The following is a 21479-nucleotide window of genomic DNA, read 5'->3' as shown; positions in this document are numbered from 1 at the left end:
ATGGTAATGGCTGCCTGCTACTGGCAGCCAAGTACTGGCACCAATGTGATGTCACATCGCCATGGTAATGGCTGTCTGCTACTGGCAGCCAAGTACTGGCACCAAATGTGATGTCACATCGCCATGGTAATGGCTGTCTGCTACTGGCAGCCAAGTACTGGCACCAATGTGATGTCACATCGCCATGGTAATGGCTGTCTGCTACTGGCAGCCAAGTACTGGCACCAATGTGATGTCACATCGCCATGGTAATGGCTGTCTGCTACTGGCAGCCAAGTACTGGCACCAAATGTGATGTCACATGATTGCCATGGTAATGGCTGCCTGCTACTGGCAGCCAAGTACTGGCACCAATGTGATGTCACATCGCCATGGTAATGGCTGTCTGCTACTGGCAGCCAAGTACTGGCACCAATGTGATGTCACATCGCCATGATAATGGCTGCCTGCTACTGGCAGCCAAGTACTGGCACCAATGTGATGTCACATCGCCATGGTAATAGCTGTCTGCTGCTGGCAGCCAATCACAGGTGACAAGGGTATACTTTCCATAATCTGCATAGGTAAAACTGGGACAAATGAAACCCCACCCCCAATGTAACAAGACACCATCCTCCCTCATTTCACACAGGTATATTCACCCAACCACCCCTCTTGGGGTCCGTGAATCGGAACAGTGAGGGGTATTCCATTGTGGAAAACAGAATGGCAGGAGCCCTGTCTTCAATTAGTATCTTGGAAGGTGTATAACAAATGTGTATCAGGTGCTTGCAATGCATCACAGAAGAAGAGGCATATTGTGCCGAATATTGGAAAATTAGGACATTTCCTAGGGAGAAAAAAAAAAATCTGAGGGCAAATCCTTACATCCTGGAACTGTTCCTGTAAATTTGGGATCACTGTCAGCTGCTTAAAGTCACATGATGGCGCTTCCTGAGCGACACCATATTGGACATTAGGCGTGTTTAAAATCCATTCACCGAAACCAGTCGCTGACATATGTTTGTACCGTGGGTTGGAAGGGTTAATTATGGGCATAAAACATTCACTACCCTGTGACTCAGATGTAATATGGCGAGTGTGCGGCAGACGAGTGACGTGGAACAGCTGTACATACAAAGCATCCTCTCTCCCGCAGGCATTACGCGTCACTGATCTGGCGCTGTCCGGCCAGCCAAGTCCCCTCACTGGAGACAACGCTGAGAAACAGCTTGGAAAAGGCACATGAATGAAAACAGCCGTCTCTCTGGTGTTACTGTGGGGCTGTTCGGTCCCCATCGCTGGAACATTACAGGAACTGACAAGTTTAAATACAGACAAAGGAGCCAGAATGCATGTCTACTCAACAGTGCTCAAGTCAACTGAAAGCCCAATGAGTCAGGTGGGAAGGGGGTGGACACGCGACTTGGTGACAATTCATGTGATACTTTGGGTACACCTGGAGCACCCAGCACTACATGTTCAACACTCAAGTCCATCCATTTGATATTTAAATGTATTTCAGCTTTTAAAGGGGCTCTAAACAGCACAATACCTGAACCTCATGTAAACAGACACCAGGAACCTATATTAGTCCCAGTCAATAATTTTACATTTAAATGGGCTACTAATCTGAGCGTCGCAGTAGCACCAGGCGTCTCGTACCGTATAGCGTAAGGTCACTGGGTGTATGAGGAGTTGGGGACACACCTGTATAGTCTTTGTACACCGTACACATGTGCAGTACACATCCAGACGGGCAGACGTGTTCCGTCCTCAGGGGGAAGGAATCAGCAAGTACCATTGCGAAGTCCCCAAAATAACTGAGAGCTGCATGCATAATGCGGAATCACTCGGCAGAGAATGAAATCAACAATAACAAAAAGCGTGACATGCATACAGTATGTATCACAGCTTGGAGCGAGATAAAGTGGATGAGATAAAGTACCAACCAGCCAGCTCCTAACTGCCATGTCACAGGCTGTGTTTGAAAAATGACAGTTAGGAGCTGACTGGTTGGTACTTTATTTCTCTCCATTTTATCTCTCTCCAAGCTTTGATTATTATACCCCAATGTATCTCTGTAATGGTCTACAAGGTGGGAAATGTTACAAGGACTAGTGGACATATCTGCGGTATCATTGGCAATATGGTACTTACGCTCTTTGTAGCGGATGGTCCGGTTGGCCGAGTCTCCTGCTCCAAAGATGGTGATTGGTGTAATCTTGATTTCATAGTTCGAGAAAATCCTCAAATCCTTAAGCCTGTACTCCTGGAGTCCGCCTTTATTTATCTCCGGGGCCGCCGCCAGCGTTATACTGCTGATACCGCGCAGATTCCCCTGCAAATCAGACAATGCAAACTATTAGGCTAATGAGCCCCAACTGAGCACGAGAACAGGACATGCAGCGGATCACATGACAGCAAGAGAACATACTGTAATCATACGCTGTACGAGTCATGTTCTGAAAAGCACATCTGTCAGAAAACAGGTTCATATACAGTACTTGTGTTATGGTGCATTTATACTTCATTATTTGATACATAAATACATGGGGACTTATGGAAAAGTCTGCCCGTACTGCCTTGTACTTTTAAAGCAGCAATCACTAGATCTGGTTTTGCCGGGTGTAGTACGGCTGACCGGTGGTCAGGAGACCGCCGGTCAGCTTACCGACGCCGGGATCCCGGCAGCATACCGACGCCGGGATCCCGGCAGGGAGGGGCAAGTGCAGCAAGCACCTTGCGGGCTCGGTGGCGACCACGGGTTCTATTCGCACTCTATGGGTGTTGTGGACACCCACGAGTGGGAATAGTCCCTGTTGGTCGGCATGCCGACCATCGGGATAGTGAGCCGTCGGGATGGTGGAGGAGGTCATGTGACTGTCGGTCTCCCGACCGCCGGTCACATGAATACCACCCGGTTTTGCTTTATGAGTGACTTCTGCTTTTAAAAGTACTTTACAGAAAATCTAAAGAATTACCCTTTTAAAACAAAAAAAAAAAATCAGCATCTCCTATTTATAAAAATAATATAAATATGCCTCGTTATACTGAAACAGAAATATAAGTGCCCCCATATATTTTAATGTATTATAAATAAATAAAAAAAATAAACTGCCACCAAAAAGAAAAGAAAATAATAGAACATGGATTTTTTATGTACGCACCGTAAATGCCTTTCCTTGTCACCCGATCTGGGGGACACTGCTGAGCTAGTGCTAGGTTAAGTGGGTTGGTCCACAGGAGTAGGCACTGGAAGACTAAAGGGCCCCATACACTAATGCGACATGCTGGACCCTCATGTCGCAGGCGATGAGCCCGGCAGCCTCCCGGGCGGCAGGATCGCATACGATACATCGTATGCGGTACTTTTGCATACAATGTATCTTGCGCGATCCCAGCCATGCCTGTGGGGTCCGACATATCACGAGAGCAGCACGTTCAATATGGAGGATCCGATCTGATGCTCACAGGAACGCGCATCGGATCAGAGCGGATGTAAAGCACATCCGAAATGCCCGTTTTCATCCGATATATCGGCCCGAATGGCCGAAATCGGATGAAATCGGGCATTATCATTCTAGTGTATGGGGCCCTTTAGCTGATTGTCTCCAACTGTAACCCCCCTACCTAACCCCTCCTGCTTCCCTGAGGCCTCAGTTATGTAGCGGGCTTGGAGCCAGTCAGATTAATCTTCTAGTGCCTACTCCTATGGACCAAACCACTTAACCTAGAGTAAGGTCAGCAGTGTCCCCCAGATCGGGTGATAGTAGATTCCTAACATCATACTTGTTCCTGATTCCTGTCTTGATCTGACTAGGGGTCTATTTACTAAACCTTGGATGGAGATAAAATCGCTGGAGATAAAGTACCAGCCAATCAGCTCCTAACTGTCATGTCACAGGCTGTGTTTGAAAAATGGCAGTTAGGAGCTGATTGGCTGGTACTTTATCTCCAGCGACTTTGGGCCTAATTCAGACTTGATCACTCGCCAGCAATTTTTTGGAGCGCTGTGATCAGATAGTCGCCGCCTATGGGGGAGTGTATTTTCGCTTTGCAAGTGTGCGAACGCATGTGCAGCCGCGAGGTACAAAAAGGTTTTGTGCAGTTTCTGAGTTGCCCAGGACTTACTCAGCCGCTGCGATCACATCAGCCTGTCCGGTCCCGGAATTGACGTCAGACACCCGCCCACCAAATGCTTGGACACGCCTGCGTTTTTCCAAACACTCCCAGAAAACGGTCAGTTGCCACCCACAAACGCCTTCTTCCTGTCAATCTCCTTGCGATCGGCTGTGCGTATGGATTCTTCGTTAAATCCATCACTCAGCAACGATCCGCTTTGTACCCGTACAACGCAACTGCGCATTGCGGTGCATGCACAGTTCTGACCTGATCGCAGCGCAGCGAAAAAACCTAGCGTGCAATCAGGTCTGAATGACCCCCTTTATCTCCACCCAAGGCTTAGTAAATAGACCCCTTAGTCCAATGGGATTTGAAAAATATAAACAGATGACCCAGCAATGCAATGAGTCTTAAAAACTAAAAGGCTGCCTGGCTAGTTCAAAGCCAACCACCCTATTGGAGGCTATGTTCTATTCTTAAGATAAAACAGCCAATCAGGACCTTCAAAGCTTTTGATTGGCTGTCTTACAGTATCTTGAAGATATATATATTTTTTTTATCAATGCCTACAGCACTTAAAAAAAGAAATCACTTCTCAATGTAAAGTTTGCAAACTATGAACAAAATATCCCCCGGGGCAGCTGTGTATGGAGACTGGTCAGGAGCAGTAAGGGTGAAGAGCCGGAGTAAAAATGAAAGAATTTTTTTTGAAAGTAGCTAAAAAAAACAAAAACATTGAAATAATATTTAAAGTATTGTTACTGTACATACAACGTAGCGGTGTTTATTAAATAGGCTTTTCCTTAACAAGGCAAGATACATTTGCCTACACCGCTCAATGGGGGTAATTCCAAGTTGATCGCAGCAGGAAATTTTTTAGCAGTTGGGCAAAACCATGTGCACTGCAGGGGAGGCAGATGTAACATGTGCAGAGAGAGTTAAATTTGGGTGGGTTATTTTGTTTCTGTGCAGGGTAAATACTGGCTGCTTTATTTTTACACTGCAATTTAGATTGCAGATTGAACACACCCCACCCAAATCTAACTCTCTCTGCACATGTTATATCTGCCTCCCCTGCAGTGCACATGGTTTTGCCCAACTGCTAACAAAGATCCTGCTGCGATTAACTTGGAATTACCCCCAATGAGTGACTGTTGTTCCTTATTCAGCCAGGACTACAAAGTATGAAATATTTGTTATTGTTATTTCCAATTGTAAAGCACAACGGAATTTGCTGCGCTATATAAGAAACTGTTACTAATAAATAATAAATTAAATCAACAGCACAAACTGGAGTAATTTCGTAACTGTAAACTTACTTTAATATAATGTTCGTGCTGCTGCCACAATAGTCCTGGTATGAGGATAGTGGCGGCAGTAGGATCTACAGGTGCACTGGCAGGCACTAGCAGAACTGTGTGTTCAGTTCCACCTTATCCACACAATGCAAATCTACCGGACCACTGAGAGCTCACACTTCTGTCTCATCCCCGGCCTAGCTGGTATAATCAGAAGGGTCCGTGAAATGTATCACTTTTCAAACTTAGTACATACCCCCTCAGCCAGATAAGTGCTAGGTGACTGGCATAAAACCTCCATTCTGCCGGCTTACAAGGGTTTTATCTGGCTGAGGGGGAGATGTACTAAGTTTAAAAAGTGATACATTTAACGGAGATAAAGTACCAGCCAATCAGCTCCTAACTGCCATGTCACAAGCTGGGTTTGAAAAATGACAGTTAGGAGTGGATTGGCTGGAACTTTATCACCATGAACTGTATCACTTTTCAAGGCTTAGTAAATCTCCCCCCTAAGGATGGCTGAGGAAGGGGTGGGAGCAGGGTGATGCCTGAGAGATTTATTAGACTCGGATGAACAGATCGATACGAAATTCTTCATTTATGGATGCGTCTGATGTGCCTTATATGAAAGTGGTGATAACTACGCGCGTAGAGAGATATTTCATACATACATTAAAAAGAATGAAATGAAAATGTGAATTGTGACTTTATTCAGGCTGCGTTCTGGGCAGATGTTACCGGCTTGGCCTACAATACTTACCTGGATCGGCTGTCAGACATCATACATGTGCTACTGAAGTGGCGTGAGATTTGCAAACTTTAATGACCAATCTCCATTTACAATACAACTAGATGGGAAAACTCATATTTAGGGGTCTATTTACTAAGCCTTGGATGGAGATAAACTGGAAGGAGATAAAGTACCAGCCAATCAGCTTCTAACTGTCATGTTACAGGCTGTGTTTGAAAAATGACAGTTGGGAGCTGATTGACTTGTACCTTGGCGTCTATTACTAAGCCTTGGATGGAGATAAAGTACCAGCCAATCAGTTAATAACTGTCATTTTCCAAACACAGCCTGTGACATGACAGTTATGAGCTGATTGGCTGGAAATTTATCTCTGTCCACTTTACCTCTATCCAAGGCTTAGTAAATAGACCCCTAAGTGCCAGCCAATATTTTTAAAAACATGCACAATGCCCGTCTGGGTAATATATAATGTACACAACTGCACCTTACAGAGCTTGATCAGAACTGTACATACTGTAGGGGGTCATTCTGATCTGATCGCACACTGCCGTTCATCGCAGCGATCAGTTCAGAAGTGCGCATGCACCGGTGCCGCACTGCGCCGGCGCATGGCTGACAGTCGACGGTAGTCGTTTGCCTAGCGATCGCCTCTGTCTGATTGACAGGCAGAGGCGGTCGCTGGGCGGAAGGGGGCGTGACGGTGGCGTTTGGCCGCCGTTTTGTAGGCACGGTCCGGACAACAAAGGCATGGCCGGACCGTGCGGGGCAGCGACAATTAGCTCCCGGCCAGCAGGCAAAAGCTGCGCTGGCAGGGAGCTACTCCTGAAATGCAAAAGCATCGCCACTGTGCAATGCTTTTGTACTTCTGCGGCGGCGGGGGTGGCCTGACATGCGGGGCGGACTAGTCCTGTGCTGGGCGTCCCCCCTCATGTCTGTGTGCCTGATCGTAGCCCTGCAAAATTTTACAGGGCTACTACGGTCAGGTCTGAATTAGGCCCATACCGTATATCTGTTATATTTATTTACATAATACAGTATAAGGATTACTGTGCATGTGTTCCGAAAACAAAAGTATATATATATATATATATATATATATATATATATATATTTCTGTGCACCTCACGTGCACCAATGCAGAGGGAAGAGACTGGCATGCATAGGACATTGAGAGTAAGAGTGTATTTACACAATTGCGAAACAAGTAGATACAGGTGTGTCGTCATTTATAAGTTCTGGAGGCTGGGGGTTGCTAGGGTGGGTACTGTATGTACCAGGAGATAGGGTTTATTGTTCCACATAGGATCCAGTACCTCCAATTCTACGCCGCTGTTAACGCCCCACTGATGGCCTCTGGAAGTGCCTGCTAGTCTAGCCAGAGCAGATGTCAGGTTCTGGTTTGCGTTCCACATTGAAACGCAAATTCCTGAAGCAATGCAGCCGCCATGACATGGAAGTATGACTCAGCAGAGCGGAGCATGGAACGGGCCCAGCAGGAACTTTCCCACTTTGCCGGTGGCACAATCCTCCCATGTATATCAATACAGTCGGTATGTACACTGTATGTCAGGAGGTAGATGGAATAGAGCAATGTTCTGCAGATCCCTGGAGAGAGTAATACACTATACAAGAGACACCCTTTAAAGTACAGCGGGGGAAAGTAAAACCTTAATCCATTGGTTAAACTGTTTAAAAATCTAATTGTATCACACATAATAATATAAAAGTCTATTTAGTGTTTTTCTCTTTATGTACACTGTAGGTAGAGTCATTCTACTGTGGTTTGCTTGGTCACTGGGTATTATTTATGAATATTATATACAATGTGTTACTATTTTGTTAAATTGAAGACAAAATATTGTAATATATAATTGAAATCAACACCCCAAAGTAACAGGTCTCACAGTCATTACCTATTCCATTAACTGTCTAACGACTGATGGGCTCCTCATACGTTTCTGTGTGAAAACCCTTCACTACAGTATGTGGCATTCGCCAGTGACTGCTGTCTCCACAGATGGCTGTGTCTGTAAACTGAGGACTAATGAGGCTACAAAACGCTGCAACAATTCAATTACAGCTCAGTGTTAATGAGGGATTCTCAGCAGCCAAACCTGAGCAGAGCCCCCCGTATCCTGCCGATCACATGCGATGTCCTTCAGTGCAGTAATTACCAGGTACAGTATCTACAGTAAATAATGCCTCATCATACAGTACATCAGGCCCTTTCATGTCACAAAATGTTGTTACATTTACTGAGACAAACACATTCGGTGATTACTGACCATTTATTTGTCATTCTGTCCTAGTGATAACCCAGTTCTCCGTTTGGCTGGTATTCCAAGCAATGCACAAGAAACATTCTAGAGATGTTCATTATCAGCCGCATTTGGGGGGTAATTCCAAGTTGATCGCAGCAGGATTTTTGTTAGCAATTGGGCAAAACCATGTGCATTGCAGGGGAGGCAGATATAACATGTGCAGAGAGAGTTAGATTTGGGTGGGGTGTGTTCAATCTGCAATCTAATTTGCAGTGTAAAAATAAAGCAGCCAGTATTTACCCTGCACAGAAACAAAGTAACCCTCCCAAATCTAACTCTCTCTGCACATGTTATATCTGCCTCCCCTGCAGTGCACATAATTTTGCCCAATTGCTATCAAAAATCCTGCTGCGATCAACTTGGAATTACCCCCTTAGGCGGTGATGCATTTTGCAGCCCAGATATCATAAGTCCAACTCAAAAACAGAAGTATTGGTACGTCAGGTATCCAGATGCATTTAACTATTCAACCACAGTGTGAGTTATACCAGTGCCGTAACTAGGCATTTTAGCGTTGTGTGCAAGAAACGGCATTGGTGCCCCCTCCCCCACCCCACACACACATGCAAGATAGAGGCAGTGCGCGCCGTAGATGCGTGGAAAATATATAGGGGCGTAGCTTCATGGGGAAGGGGCGTGGCCACAAAATAATACCAATTCATACTACGGTGCACAGTAGTCTCCATTATTCAAATTACGCTGCACAGTAGCGCCACTACACCAGGTAGAGCCCCTTTTACACATTACAGCAGACAGTCCCCCTTTTTACACATTACAGCAGACAGTCCCCCTTTTTACACATTACGGCAGACAGCGTCCCCTTTTTTTACACATTACAGCAGGCAGCGTCCCCCATTTTTACACATTACGGCAGGCAGCGTCCCCTTTTTACACATTATGGAAGATGGTGTCCCCCTTTTTACACATTGCGGCAGATAGAGAGAGAGAGAGAGATACTTACCATCTTTCCGCTGGCAGTCAGGCTCCTCGTGCTGGCAGCTCCCTCGGGGCAGGCAGCGGAGAAGGAGGAGGAGGGAGGGGGACTGGAGCCGCAGCAGCGCTATGTAATTGGTAGAGGCGCCGCTGCAGCAGACCCCTCTCCTTCCGTATAGGCTCCCCGGCACTGCTGTGAATGCTGGGATGAAGGAAACGCATCCCAGCATCCACAGCAGCGCCGGGCAGCCTATACGGAAGGAGAGGGGGCTGCTGTAGCGGCGCTACAACCAATTACATAGCGCTGCTGCGGCTCCAGTCCCCCTCCCTCCTCCTCCTTCACCGCTGCCCAGCGCTACTCTCTCCTCTCCAGCGCGGCGCACGGCACACATCCGAGGCGGCATGTAATGAGTCAATTTGACTCATTACATGCCGCTGGCCATTGCGCCCTCAGGGCAACTGCTCTGTGTGCCAGGCACACCTGGCACACACGTAGTTACGGCCCTGAGTTATAGTGCTAGTTCACTTGCCAACGAAGCCACTCACAAACTTTAAACGCTGAGAGGCTATGGCCACCTGATCTTGGGGAACACTCTCCATTATGCTGTGGCCCAGAAGTGAAGCGGAAAGAAGTCATTACATCAAGACCCATATGAGCAGTGGTTTTAATTAGTCAAGTCCTTCATTTTGCCAAGAGTGTCTGGACTAACCTGAATAAACCTCCCATTGACACTGGTACCTCTTCTTCTTTCCTCCCTCTGGCTCTTTGTAGCACCCTTCCTCAACACCTCTCTCTGGCACTTCCCCTTTGCATAGAACTTATTGTATGGCTAATCTTAGATTATTCTCTTCACTGCCAGAGTCGCAATTCATGACATGACAGCCGGGACCAGGGCCGGAGTAATTTTTGTGGGGGGTCCCAGAGCAATTAACTTGTGATGGTCCCTACCATTAAAATTGTCAATAAGATGTGCTAGCTAAGTTATTAAAAAGTAAAATGTGTAAATAGTCCCTGCACCATACTTACCTACTCCCCAATTTTTTGGCACCCCTAGAAGAGTGCCCACATCTCCAGCATACCGCTTGCCTCCTAGTGAAGCGGGCAGAATACGGAGATTATGCCGATAATTACGGCCCTTCATTGTAGATTCCCGAATCGTGTCATTTTGCCTTTGCGGGGCCTAGTGAAGTGACACCCTGGTCCACCGAAGTGGCCAGCAGTGTCTCCTCTCCAGGCTTCTCTCGGAAAGGAGACCTAAAATGTAGGCTAGTACTGTATGTCCTGCACTACAGATGTGTTGAGCTAATTGTAGTGCCCCAGTTCACAATATGCCACACAGAACCCCAGTTGGCATGTGCCACAGTGCCCGGATGCTGGTGATGTTTCTGTGTGTGGGCTCCCCAGTCTGTGGACGACCCTGGGGGACCAACCTGTTGTTAATCCAGCTCTGGCTAGAAGCATATTTGGTGTTGCTTAGGCAAGTAAAGAACACCCATGCTGCCCCCTCGGTCTGCACGGTAGCACCGGTCTTTACACTTTTTTGACTACGAGGGGTGTGCAATAAGTTTCCAGATGTGCAGTGCAAAGGTGGAGTAGACACAATCTGACTGCCTGCTTATGAACTGTAACCTCTGACTACAGTTCTTCTGAAATGTTAAGACACAGAACTGTATATAAGCATCACTGCACAGCGTAGAAGTCAGCATGTTCACTTCCTTCACAAACTTGCTATGGAGCTCAAAAGAGGCCACTGGAGATCCATGATCTTCTTCAACTACTAGAGTGGTGTGCAACAGCTGTAGATTATTGACTGACTGCAAGCTGCTTTTGGGAACAAAGCACATCCCAAACCACTGTGTTTGAGTGGTTTGCATAATTTTGGTACGGGAGACGGTCCCTGGAAGACGAGAATCAATGAGTCCACCTTCACTGAGGACCACATTGCTGCCATGCAGGCCATAGTTGAGTTGGATCATTGGGATCCATCTGCTTGATACTCTACAAAAAGCTTGGCCTGAGCAAGGTTTCTGCACGCTGCCCCATCAGCTGACTCGAGAACAGAAGGAGGCTCGAGTGATATGCTGGCCATGTTTGATAGCGGACACTCAAACTCTGTCTGGGAGATCATCAGTGCCGCTGAATCCTGGATCTACAATTTCAACCGCAAGACCAAACAACAGTCGGCCCAGTGGACTCCAGTTGGAAGTGCGCCGCCAAAGAAGTTCCGAAGTGAGTACAGAGTGGCCAAGCAAGTGGTTTCTGTTTTTGTGGCCAAGACGAGTCATGTAGCTACCATACCATTCGTGCAGCAGCCCACTGTCACTGGGGACAACCAATGCCTGCCGCAAGTGCTGGAAGCCATTTCCAGGTGCTGTTCAAAAACTCATGCTCGTGATGCCCTTCTGCATCACGACAATGCACCTGCCCACAAGTCCAGGAAAGTGGTGTATTTTCTGGCCCATGACCCTCTTTTCCTCGCAACCTAACCCACTTCGGGAGTGCATAAACCTAACTTTCCCCGCTGGCTAATGGTGCCAGTCCCTGCATGCTCACGATCAGGATTCCGAAGTCGGTATTTTGTCCGGTGTCGGAGATCTGGCATTGGCATTATGGCATCCCAACCACATCCCAACCGAAGATATTTTACCGATGGAAGATGGGACAAGGTTAATGAGGCCTTCCCAGGGTTCTCTTTCCTATATGCAGTAATGTTTTTCAAACAAAAGGCCTACAGTAAAGCAGATATATATTACACTCCCATTACGGGAGTGTATTTATGTGGTTCCTAGGAACAAGGCAGGCAGGTAATGCACGGTCTAGTTGGCACAAATAATAGCAGCTCAGAAGAAAATCACTATGTTTCAGGAAGATCTCAGTGCAGGGATCATTGAGGAGAGATTGAGAGCTGTTTATTGTGTCCTGAGTGTGGCATGATTATCCCCCTTGGAGAAATGATCACGGAGGTCAGAGCATTGAATGAGCCTGAAGTCAGTGTTCACTGAGGCCGAGCCGAATCCCTCTCCCCCAGCCCCCAACCCCCCCTGCTGCCGCCACATGCACCTGAATCCTGGAAATCACAGTCAATACCTGGCGCCGCAGGGAGTGGGGGACAGGGGACGCTTGGCGAGAGAGAGAGAGCGTGCGGAGGAGAAGAATGGATTTTATTTACACTCAGTAAGCGGTTACTAAGCTGGCATATTATGCAGCAGAATCCATCTCCCGGGCGGCTGGTCTACGCTGTGATTTCAATTGAAATGCTGCAGGTATTCAGGTATAACAGATCTCTGTGCCGTCACGGTGATCCCTGAATATTTTAATTTAGAGGTCCTCTGAGAATGAGCCATGTGTATTATACAGAGCCGTCACCGTTATTTACATGAGCAAGTTGCTTGTATGAGGTGATATCTTTATAAACATGCATCAGACCCACTAACGAGAAGAAGTGGAGAAGTCGCCCATAGCAACTACATTGTGGAGAGTCCTGAGGATATCACACAAAGGAATGGAAAAGATGGACTTCCTGACCACAGGGGGGAGTTCTACTAAATGTTGGTTTGTCAAAGCCGCTGACTATTGGGGGCTGGAATGGGATTATTGGGTCGGCCCTATCTAGGTCGACACTCATTAGGTCGACCACTATTGGTCGACAAGCAGCAGGTTGACGCATGAAAAAGGACAACACGTCGGCAGGTTGACGTGGGCAAATGCAGACATGGGCGAAGGTCAACAACGGAAAAGGTCGACGTGGTTTTTAAAAAATGTTTTTTGTTGTTGTTTTCTGCGTAAAGTGACCGGGAATCCTAATCAGTGCACCGTGTCCCCTCGCATGGCTCGCTTCTTTTCCCAATCGCAGTCCATGTGGATCGTAAAGTATGAAAAAGTTAAAAAAATTATAAAAAAAAACAACAACAACGCATGTCGACCTTTTCATGTGTCGACCGTTTAGGTGTCGACCTAATGCATGTTGAACAATAGTGGTCAACCTACTGAGTGTCGGGCTAAGTAAGGTCGACCTAAGGACCGTATCCCTGGGGGCTTTGAGGGTTATTCAGGTTTGTTAGCAAACTAAAAAAGTTAGCAATTGGGCGAAACCATGCTGCACTGCAGGTGGGGCAGATGTAACATGTGCAGAGAGAGTTAGATTTGGGTGTGCGGTATTTTTTACAGTTGACGTTTTTCGACCCCAAAAGCAGCCCCCATACAAACATATGATGGCTGTTTTCTTGCAGAACGTACCAAGCAACGGAAAGCAGAAAGTTTTGGCAGCTTAGACCCCGGTAGGTAACGCCATCTGCAGATCACAAAAAGAGTACCGGGATGTAATGAAGGCCTTCATTACATGCCGCCCCTGGAGAGGGATCCATACTATCCCTCCCTGGCACTCTCCGCTCCAGCAGACAGCATATGCGCAGAAGCGTGGCGGCCCCCGGCAGATGAAAGTAAAATTGACAGTAATGCTTTCACTTTACGTTTACAAATCACTGGGACGGGCTCCTATCAGGACCCCTGTCCCTCATGTGTTCTGTAATAGATCGATTCTGATTGGCACAAATAGCAGTGATAAGGTATTACAATTATCGGGTTAAATACCAAATAATTAATACGGGTGTGGATCACAGGGTCGACCACACTTAGGTCGACAGCCATTAGGTCGACAGTGACTAGGTCGACACCTGAAATATGTCGACATGGCCATTAGGTCGACATGGAAAAAGGTCAACATAAGGTTTAGAAAAAAAAAATTGGTGTCGTTTTCTTCGTAAAGTGACCGTGAACCCCAATTAGTGCACCGTCTCCCCTCGCGTGACTCGCTTTGCTCGCAATGCTTCGGGCAAGGTTACAATTCCCAATCGTAGTCCACCTGGATCGTACAGTATGAAAGTTAAAAAAATTAGAAAAAAAATGTGAAAAATTCATGTCGACCTTTTTCCATGTTGACCTAGTACATGTCGACCTAGTGACCTTGACGACCAATAGTGGTCGACCTAATGACTGTCGATCTAGAGACCGGATACCAATTAATACATGGGCCGCTTACTGCAGTCTGCCAGTGATAAGTATAACCGATATAAAAGGATGACTTGATGTAATACAGTATATACTATACCATGTGGTTAGAAACACAGACATACATACATACTAAGCAATGTAGTTTTATGTGTAATGTCATATATTTATAAAGGCCATAGTGAACACACAGCGCAACCTGTACAATCTGTATGCACCTGTCAGACATAATACATTTCACATCACTAAACACCCAGCGACTGGGGGGAGAAGAGGCTCCGGCTCCGGTGATATTACACGCGGAAAGGTCACTTCCTCTTATTTACGAGAAGGTCAGTGAGGAGAAATGGCAGGTCAGTGACTTGGCACCAAATCCTCAGCGGGGCGCAGTAATGTGTACCACCAATACACACTGATAGATGTAGCCTAAAACTGATGCATTTATCTATAGACATCCGGATAGAGGCTTCTCTTCTGGCAGATAGTGCTCATGGAATTATTGACAACCAAATCCCTACTAAATCCCTACTAAATGACATATTTACTTATGATGGAGAGTAGTTAGAAGAGACCCAATGAGGAGTCGCACACAGATGCTTTTGTGTATGCGCGCCTCTGTGCGACTTTATGCTTATACGGCTACTATGGCAGGCGCAGGTTCTTCATCCCAGTATGGTACCTTATGTACGCGGCTGGACGTCTCTGTATGCAACTGCTTTCAGCGACAAGCCTGTGACACTCCCATAGGACGTTACCTCTGCATACGTCTGCTTTGCCACCCCCCAGTTACCACCCAGGACCGCCTCATGCACTGACCACACATCTCTTCGGGCATGCACCTGAATCTGCACTGCGACTCTGTACACGTACCGTCGCTATGCGTGCACCGACAGAAAAACATGTATCCATGAATGTCAGCAGAGCAAGCCACTTGGAAACTGGCCCAATGTCAGAAATTTAAAAAGACACCAGCTGAAACCTGATGACTCTGCAGTGAGAGGTACCAGGTGCTGTACCGTGTACCTAGCCAATAAATAGATGCATGAGATAAGCTTATTTTGAGAAAGAAAGGAGAGAGAGAGAGAAAGAGAGAAAGAAAGAGAAAGAAAGAAGAGAAAGAAAGAAAGAGAAAGAAAGAAGAGAGAAAGAGAGAGAGACAGAAAAATAAAGAAAGAGAGAAAGAAAGAAAGAATGAAAGGAGAGAGAGAGAGAGAGACGAGAGAGAGAAGCGGAGAGAGAAAAATAGAAAAAAAGAAAGAAAGAGAAGGAGAAAGAGAGAGAGAAAGAAAGAAAGACGAGAGAGAGAGAGAGAGAGAGAGAGAGAGAGAGAGAGAGAGAGAGAAATGGAAAGAAAGAGAGAAAGAAAAAGAAAGAAAGGAGAGAGAAAGAAAGAGAGACAGAGAAAGAAAGAAAGAGAAAGAAAGAACGAAAGAAAGAGAAAGAAAGAGAAAGAAAGAATGAAAGAGAGGAGAGAGAGAGAGAGAGAGAGAGAGAGAGAGAGAGAGAGAAATAGGAAAAAAAAGAAAGAAAGAGAAGGAGAAGGAGAGAGAGAAAGAAAGACGAGAGAGAGAGAAGGGGAGAGAGAGAAATGGAAAGAAAGAGAGAAAGAAAGAAAGAAAGAAAGAAAGAAAGAAAGAAAGGAGAGAGAGAGAGAAAGAAAGAGAGAAAGAAAGAAAGAAAGAAAGAAAGAAAGAAAGAAAGAAGAGAGAGAGAGAAACACGAGAGAGAAAGAAGGTGAGAGAGAAAAATGGAAAGAAAGAAAGAAGGAAAGAGAGAAAGAAAGAAAGAAAGAAAGAGAAGGAGAGAGAGAGAGAGAAAGAAAGACGAGAGAGTGAGAAGGGGAGAGAGAGAAAGAAAGAAAAAGAAAGAAAGGAGAGAGAAAGAAAGAAAGAAAGAAAGAAAGAAGAGAGAGAGAAAGACGAGAGAGAGAGAAGGGGAGAGAGAAAAATGGAAAGAAAGAAAGAAAGAGAGAGAGAAGGAGAAAGACAGAGAGAGAGAAAGAAAGAAAGACGAGAGAGAGGGAGAAAGGGAGAGAGAGAGAAATGGAAAGAAAGAGAAAGAAAGAGAAAGAAGGAAGGAAAGGAGAGATAAAGAGAAAGAGAGAGAAAGAAAGAAAGAAAGAAGAGAGAGAGACGAGAGAGAGAGAAGGGGAGAGAGAAAAATGGAAAGAAAGAAAGAAAGAGAGAGAAAGAAAGAAAGAAAGAAAGAAAGAAAGAAAGAAAGAAAGAAAGAAAGAAAGAAAGAAAGAAAGAAAGAAAGAAAGAAAGAAAGAAAGAAAGAAAGAAAAAATCCTTGAGGGCTATTTTGCAGATGTAACAACAACAAAAAAGTCTATAAATTGAGCTTTCTGCTTACTTTCGTATAGGGGGAGATGTACTGAGCCTTGGAGAGTGATAAAGTGGAGAAAGATAAAGTATCAGCCAATCAGCTCCTAACTGCCATTTTACAGACTGGGTTTGAAAAATGACAGTCAGAAACTGACTGGCTGGTACTTTATCTCTCTCCAAGACTTGATACATCTCCCCCACAGTATCCAGAGTGGTTACTTTTGAAATCTAATTATTGGATGGTGACCAATTTGTGATCTTTAATTACAGCCTCAGGGCGTAGCTGCTGCATCGGAAAGTTTAAATTTAGATGTCATTCAACATATTAGTAATAATAAAAGTATAATAAGTGATTTGCGGTCGCTATGAAGTTCTTGGATACCTGTCATTTTTACAAAATTGGACGCTGTTACATTCCGGCCATTAGGGGCATATTTATCAAACAATGTGTGTGGAGTATCCCCCAAAACACCAGCTCTCAGGAGCTATCCGCAAATACTAAGAGGTACATTTACTAAGATGGGAGTTCTATTTCAGATGCGATGTTGCCAATAGCAACCAATCAGATTCTACTTCTCATTTATTTAGCACCTTCTAGAAGATAATACCTAGAATCTGATTGGTTGCTAGGGGTAATATCCTATCTTAAATAGAGCTCCCATCTTAGTAAATTTACCCCTAAGACTCTCCTGGATGTATGTACAGGGGACTGCAACACATATCCTATATAACAAAAGGTGACTGCTGCTTCTCACCTCTATGGGGGTTATTGAAGTGTTGTGCGCGCCGGCAGCCACTAGATGGCACCGGACACAGCAATTCAATTATTGCTCCGTTCGGGGGCACACAACTGCCGCCGCGGACATTGCTGCTATGTTGTGCCGTCATGTTGACGGGCTGGTAACTAGTCAGAGATATTTTATGATTGTAAAACCAGCCTCCATAAGGCTTCTATGGGGGCTGCTAAAATGCATCATTTACCATGCCCCAGAACACTTGGCACCGGTAGCTACTGGCATCCTCAGATTTACCCTATGGGCTGCATTACACTAAAGTTACCGGGAGAGGAATCCATAATTTCCCCAGCAACAACCATTCGCACATGTACAGTAGTGGCGATAACATATTATAAATACTGTCTGAGGACCATGGGGTCTATTTACTAAGCCTTGGAGAGAGATAAAGTGGAAAGAATAAAGTACCAACCAATCAGCTCCTGTCATTTTTCAGGCACAGCCTGTACAGGTGAAACTCAGAAGATGAGAATAAAGGCCCTCATTCCGAGTTGTTCGCTCGCAAGCTGCTTTTAGCAGCTTTGCACACGCTAAGCCGCCGCCTACTGGGAGTGAATCTTAGCTTATCAAAATTGCGAACGAAAGATTAGCAGAATTGCGAATAGACACTTCTTAGCAGTTTCTGAGTAGCTCCACACTTACTCGGCATCTGCTATCAGTTCAGTGCTTGGCGTTCCTGGTTTGACGTCACAAACACTCCCAGCATTCGGCCAGACACTCCTCCGTTTCTCCTGCCACTCCCGCGTTTTTCCCAGAAACGGTAGCGTTTTTTCACACACACCCATAAAACGGGCAGTTTCCGCCCAGAAACACCCACTTCCTGTCAATCACACTATGATCACCAGAACGAAGAAAAAACCTCGTAATGCCGTGAGTAAAATTCCTAACTGCATAGCAAATTTACTTGGCGCAGTCGCAGTGCGAACATTGCGCATGCGCAATTAGCGGAAAATCGCTGCGATGCGAAGAAAATTACAGAGCGAACAACTCGGAATGACCACCATTGTGCAGGCGAGTAAGAGTTCTAGGGGTTTATCTTGGCCTTTAATAGGATTAACTGAGACTGGCCAATCAGACTTAATCCCCTGCTGTATTGTTCTCTGTATTTTATTGCAGCTGAGAACAATAGATGAAGGGTTTATGCTAATAAGTCATGTTGTGCTTAGGCACAGAAAACTAGTCAAGATAACCGTGGACCCATCTGTACCAGCCAATCACTGTCTAACGGCCATGTCACAGGCTTGGTACATAGACCCTCAAGTCTTGATAATGAATAAATACTGTATGTCCCTAAGAGTTCTAGCGGTCTATTTACTAAAGCCTTGGCTGGAGATAAAGTGGGCGGAGATAAAGTACCAGCCAATCACTGTGTAACTGCCATGGGTTTGGCTGGGTTTGAAAAATGACAGGAGCTGATTGGCTGGTACTTTATCTCCATCCACTTGATTTCCATCTAAGGCTTAGTAAATAGACCCCCTAGTTTCTGACATACAAAATGCGGGTTTACGGATACAATGTGACATGGCGACGCAGAATTGCCGTAACTGTGCACTCCTACAAAGTAGCTGTTCTGCTCCGTCTATGCAGGACATATCCATTATACTGTAGGTCAGCACAGCGTACATATTATGTTTACAGTACAGCGTGACCTTTGCCTGAGCTCCTATATTCATCCTTAATGGCCCTGCGCTCCCCCAGCTACACTGCTAATCCGCTGATCACGCATGACACTCAGACACGGGAATGCTTTTAATACTCTTCGCCGTGTAAAGCGTGGACCCCTCCACCACAGAGTGATTTCATTAGTGCTCCTCTGGTGAAAGGATAATGGGAGGAAGGAGGCAGCAGTGGCGCTTATATAAAGAGCCTCTTTACCAGCTAATATAAAGACAAGTCAACACAACACACAGATCAATAACTGCATAAAGGTCTGTTCACTCAGAAAGCGTCTGCCGTCTAAGAAGTCCTCCAGTTCAAGACAATAATACGCTTTCAGAGTCAGGTGGGTTACCAGTGGCCAGACAACTGAGGCTTCTCATCGGAAACCCTGAGCACAAAGGCTTATAGCCCAAACATATATCCAATACTTGTTGTCCTTATAATAGCACAGACATTGCATTATATTGTAGTAAGTAGAGTGTGTTTATCCACCAGTTATGTTTACCAACATATGGTCATTTGAATTTGTTGCTTTATACCTAACGCCCTCTTGCGACTTTTACTAACTGCAATGCTTTACCACTCAGGTGATGTGTTAGTAGGTGATCTCTGTTGTTACACAGAGCAGTTTATATTTTGTTGCCCCTGGATATATAACACACACATATAATGTATTGCTATTTTGTCAATATTTGTAGAGGGCATATACAACCCAATAAATCAAAGTTATCCGAAGGTTGAAAACCACTCTGAGCACTGTATTTTAGTGTTCAGTCAGTTCTGCCAGTCAGTCACTATTGTTAGCGCCGGTGTCCCAACGCGCCGCATTGCAGGGAAGTATACGCACTAAATAAACTACAGCTCCCAGCAGCTCTTAGCGCCGGAATGCTTCGGCGCTAAGGGCTGCTGGGAGCTGTAATTTATTGAGTGCATCTTCTTCCCTGTAATGCGGCGCGTTGGGACACCGGCGCTAACAATAGTGACTGGCTGCTTGGCTGCTGCGCGAGACTCCGGGAGAGCCACTGCCAAAGGGGGGACAGCAGCTTCCAGGAGGAGAAGCAGGAGAAGCATTACCCGCCCCTCCCCCACTCGCAGTACCTCCGGGCACCATCCACGGCACCCCTCCATAACCCCTCCACCGCCCGTGGTGGCTCCGGACCACCTCCCCCACCCGCGGCACCGCCGGACCCCCTGCCTCATCCGCGTCTACCTCGCACCCGCCACTGCCCCAACCACAGCACCTACTAGGTGATTCATTAGGTCCTGTTCACGCCGTTGCAAGGGGCTACGACCCCTTAACCATCGCACACCCTTTGTCCATGCAATATTTAACCACTCACACAATTATGACTGAAGATAATACTTCATATAATAAAAATATTGCACGCCACAAGGGCGTGCAAGGGTTAAGGGGGCATATATATATATATATATATATATATATATAAACATATTACATTACAAAAATATGCTACAGGTACACTATGGATAAGTGAGCAAGAGTATAAACCGCCATCAACTTGTATGGATTATTTTCTTGCTTTAAGGCCTTTCATCTACTGCATCATGGGGGTCATTCCGAGTTGTTCGCTCACTAGCTGCTTTTAGCAGCATTGCACACGCTAAGCCGCCGCCCTCTGGGAGTGAATCTTAGCATATTAAAATTGCGAACGAAAGATTAGCAGAATTGCGAATAGACACTTCTTAGCAGTTTCTGAGAAGCTCCAGACTTACTCGGCAACTGCGATCAGTTCAGTCAGTTTCGTTCCTGGTTTGACGTCACAAACACACCCAGCGTTCGCCCAGACACTCCTCCGTTTCTCCAGCCACTCCCGCGTTTTTCCCAGAAACAGCAGCGTTTTTTCACACACACCCATAAAACGATCAGTTTCCGCCCAGAAACACCCACTTCCTGTCAATCACACTCCGATCACCAGAACGAAGAAAAAACCTCGTAATGCCGTGAGTAAAATACCTAACTGCATAGCAAATTTACTTGGCGCAGTCGCAGTGCGAACATTGCGCATGCGCATTAGCAACTAATCGCTCCGTTGCGAGAAAAAAATAACGAGCGAACAACTCGGAATGACCCCTCATGGGCGTAATTCTGAGATGATCGCAGCAGGAACTTTGATAGCAGTTGGGCAAAACCATGTGCACTGCAGGGGAGGCAGATATAACATGTGCAGAGAGAGTTAGATTTGGGTGTGGTGTGTTCAATCTGCAATCTAAATTGCAGTGTAAAAATAAAGCAGCCAGTATTTACCCTGCACAGAAACAAAAT

The 21479-nt window shown here is 45.8% G+C and overlaps 1 protein-coding gene across 1 annotated transcript in view; it reads right to left on the bottom strand.

Annotated features, from left to right (window-relative positions):
• The window catches only part of MDGA1 (MAM domain containing glycosylphosphatidylinositol anchor 1), a 567923-nt gene that overhangs the window by 108886 nt on the left and 437558 nt on the right, over window positions 1-21479 (bottom strand). Inside the window, 1 exon segment of the mRNA XM_063918866.1 lies at window positions 2140-2320. Within this exon segment, the coding sequence (XP_063774936.1) occupies window positions 2140-2320 (181 nt within the window).

This window comes from Pseudophryne corroboree, chromosome 4 (assembly GCF_028390025.1).
Source record: "Pseudophryne corroboree isolate aPseCor3 chromosome 4, aPseCor3.hap2, whole genome shotgun sequence".
In the NCBI taxonomy this organism is placed as follows: Eukaryota; Metazoa; Chordata; class Amphibia; order Anura; family Myobatrachidae; genus Pseudophryne; species Pseudophryne corroboree.
This window is presented reverse-complemented; position numbering and strand designations above follow the sequence as displayed.